The 2,069-nt window shown below is 34.3% G+C and overlaps 1 protein-coding gene across 1 annotated transcript in view; it reads left to right on the top strand.

The window, feature by feature from the left end:
- Positions 1-206: 206 nt before the first annotated feature.
- Positions 207-2,069, top strand: part of LOC106476860 — a gene marked incomplete at its 3' end in the record, with an annotated part of 10,358 nt that continues 8,495 nt past the window's right edge. Inside the window, exon 1 of the mRNA XM_022380603.1 lies at positions 207-1,711. Within this exon, the coding sequence (XP_022236311.1) occupies positions 227-1,711 (1,485 nt within the window). The remainder of the gene's footprint in view (positions 1,712-2,069) is intronic.

Genomic DNA, 2,069 nt, shown 5'->3' with positions numbered 1-2,069 from the left:
ATGTTTTATTTAATTAAAATGTCTTTTAATATATTTTTGAAGTTTTTTGAAAGTGGTTAAATGTAATGTGCTAGTTTGATCTGAGTGATTAATTGAAGTATTTTAAAACGAGATATAACATGCATTATGTGATTTATTTTGGGTTGTTTTATGTTTATTTTAAAGCATTAAGTAATCTTGCCTACTCCTTTTTCTGTCCGTAAAGTTATTGGGTAATCAGCCCCAAATGAAGCGTAGACGTCTCCATTGGGATAATTTACAATGCATTGAATATGCTGCATCGAAAGAAGGAGCCTCAGCATTGTTAAATCCTACAGAATTATCATCTGATTCACATAGATTAAATCGTAGACTTCGGCCAGCAAACCGAAAGCATCGACAAAATGTGCTTCCTTCACAAAACAAATTTATAGCATGTAATTCAAGTACATCTGTTTCTTCACCACTAAAGGCTGCACCAGGTTATCCAAGAGCATCTGTTTCTTCACCACTCAAGGCTGCACCAGGTTATCCAAGTACATCTGTTTCTTCAACACTAAAGGCTGCACCAGGTTATCCAAGTACATCTATTTCTTCACCACTAAAGGCTGCACCAGGTTATCCAAGAGCATCTGTTTTTTCACCACTCAAGGCTGCACCAGGTTATCCAAGTACATCTGTTTCTTCAACACTAAAGGCTGCACCAGGTTATCCAACTTCATCTGTTTCTTCACCACTAAAGGCTGCACCAGGTTATCCAACTGCATCTGTTTCTTCACCACTAAAGGCTGCACCAGGTTATCCAAGTACATTTGTATCTTCACCACTCCAGGGAGCACCAAGTTATCCAGGTGCATATGTTTCTTCACCACAGCATATTGCACAAAGTTTTTCCCGGTTGAAAAAATATAATTTTTCTGGGTTTTCTAGGGCTTCATTATTAATAACAGAAACTTCTGAATCATCAGGAAATATTAGAAAAGACCATGGTGGGAATGAAGCTGAGTGTGATCAGAGCAAGTTTATTTCTAATTCACGTGAGCAAAATCTTTTCTTGATTCAACATACAGGTCTTCCTAGGAAGTTCAAGGAAATATCATGTGAGAGAAAATCAAGAGATACAGATATTTTTCAGAATGATCGATCAGCTCTTTCCTTAAATTTAAATTCAGTTAAAAAAAGAAACTCTAATAAAAAAAAAGCAAAAAGAAAACTCTCTCAAAAGAACACACTAGAAAATTACTTTAAGACTTTTCCTGTAAAAGACACTATAAAACTTAATGTTAGTGTTGATAGCAGAAATGAAGGTTATTTTGTTGGTCCGAGTAAATCTTCATCTCAATTTGAGTCTAAATGTTTAACATCTCTAGGACACTTGGGTACTCCAACAAGCAAATCCAATGTATATGAAAATCCAGAGAGTGATCATGCTATAGATTTACAAACTCTTCCTGTCATAAGGGACCGAAATTATGATATGATAAACAACTTAGTGGATGATGAACTTTTTGGAGATACATATGGACTGTTAGGTACTGAAGATGCTGTATTTAGGCTGGCTGCAGAAGCAGAGGAGATTGCTGATAGTGCCAAATCTCAAGGAATTGATTACTTTGCTCTATTGCCAGTTCATTGTTTTGAGTTGATCTTGTGTCATCTTCCAGTGTTGGACCTCCTTCTTAACCTAACAAAAGTGAACAAATACTGGAATCAAGTGATTAGTAACAAACATGTGAGTATAAGTTGAGTTAAGTAAAGTTAAGAATCAAGTGATTAGTAACAAACATGTGAGTATAAGTTGAGTTATATAATGTTAAGAATCAAGTGATTAGTAACAAACATGTGAGTATAAGTTGAGTTAAGTAATGTTAAGAACCAAGTGATTAGTAACAAACATGTGAGTATAAGTTGAGTTATGTAATGTTAAGAATCAAGTGATTAGTAACAAACATGAGTATAAGTTGAGTTATGTAAAGTTAAGAATCAAGTGATTAGTAACAAACATGTGAGTATAAGTTGAGTTATGTAATGTTAAGAATCAAGTGATTAGTAACAAACATGTGAGTATAAGTTGAGTTATGTAATGTTAA

This window comes from Limulus polyphemus, unplaced genomic scaffold (genome assembly GCF_000517525.1).
Source record: "Limulus polyphemus unplaced genomic scaffold, Limulus_polyphemus-2.1.2 Scaffold11869, whole genome shotgun sequence".
NCBI classification, from domain to species: Eukaryota; Metazoa; Arthropoda; class Merostomata; order Xiphosura; family Limulidae; genus Limulus; species Limulus polyphemus.
The sequence above is the reverse complement of the archived record's forward strand: the minus strand, read 5'-3'. Positions and strand labels throughout refer to the sequence as shown.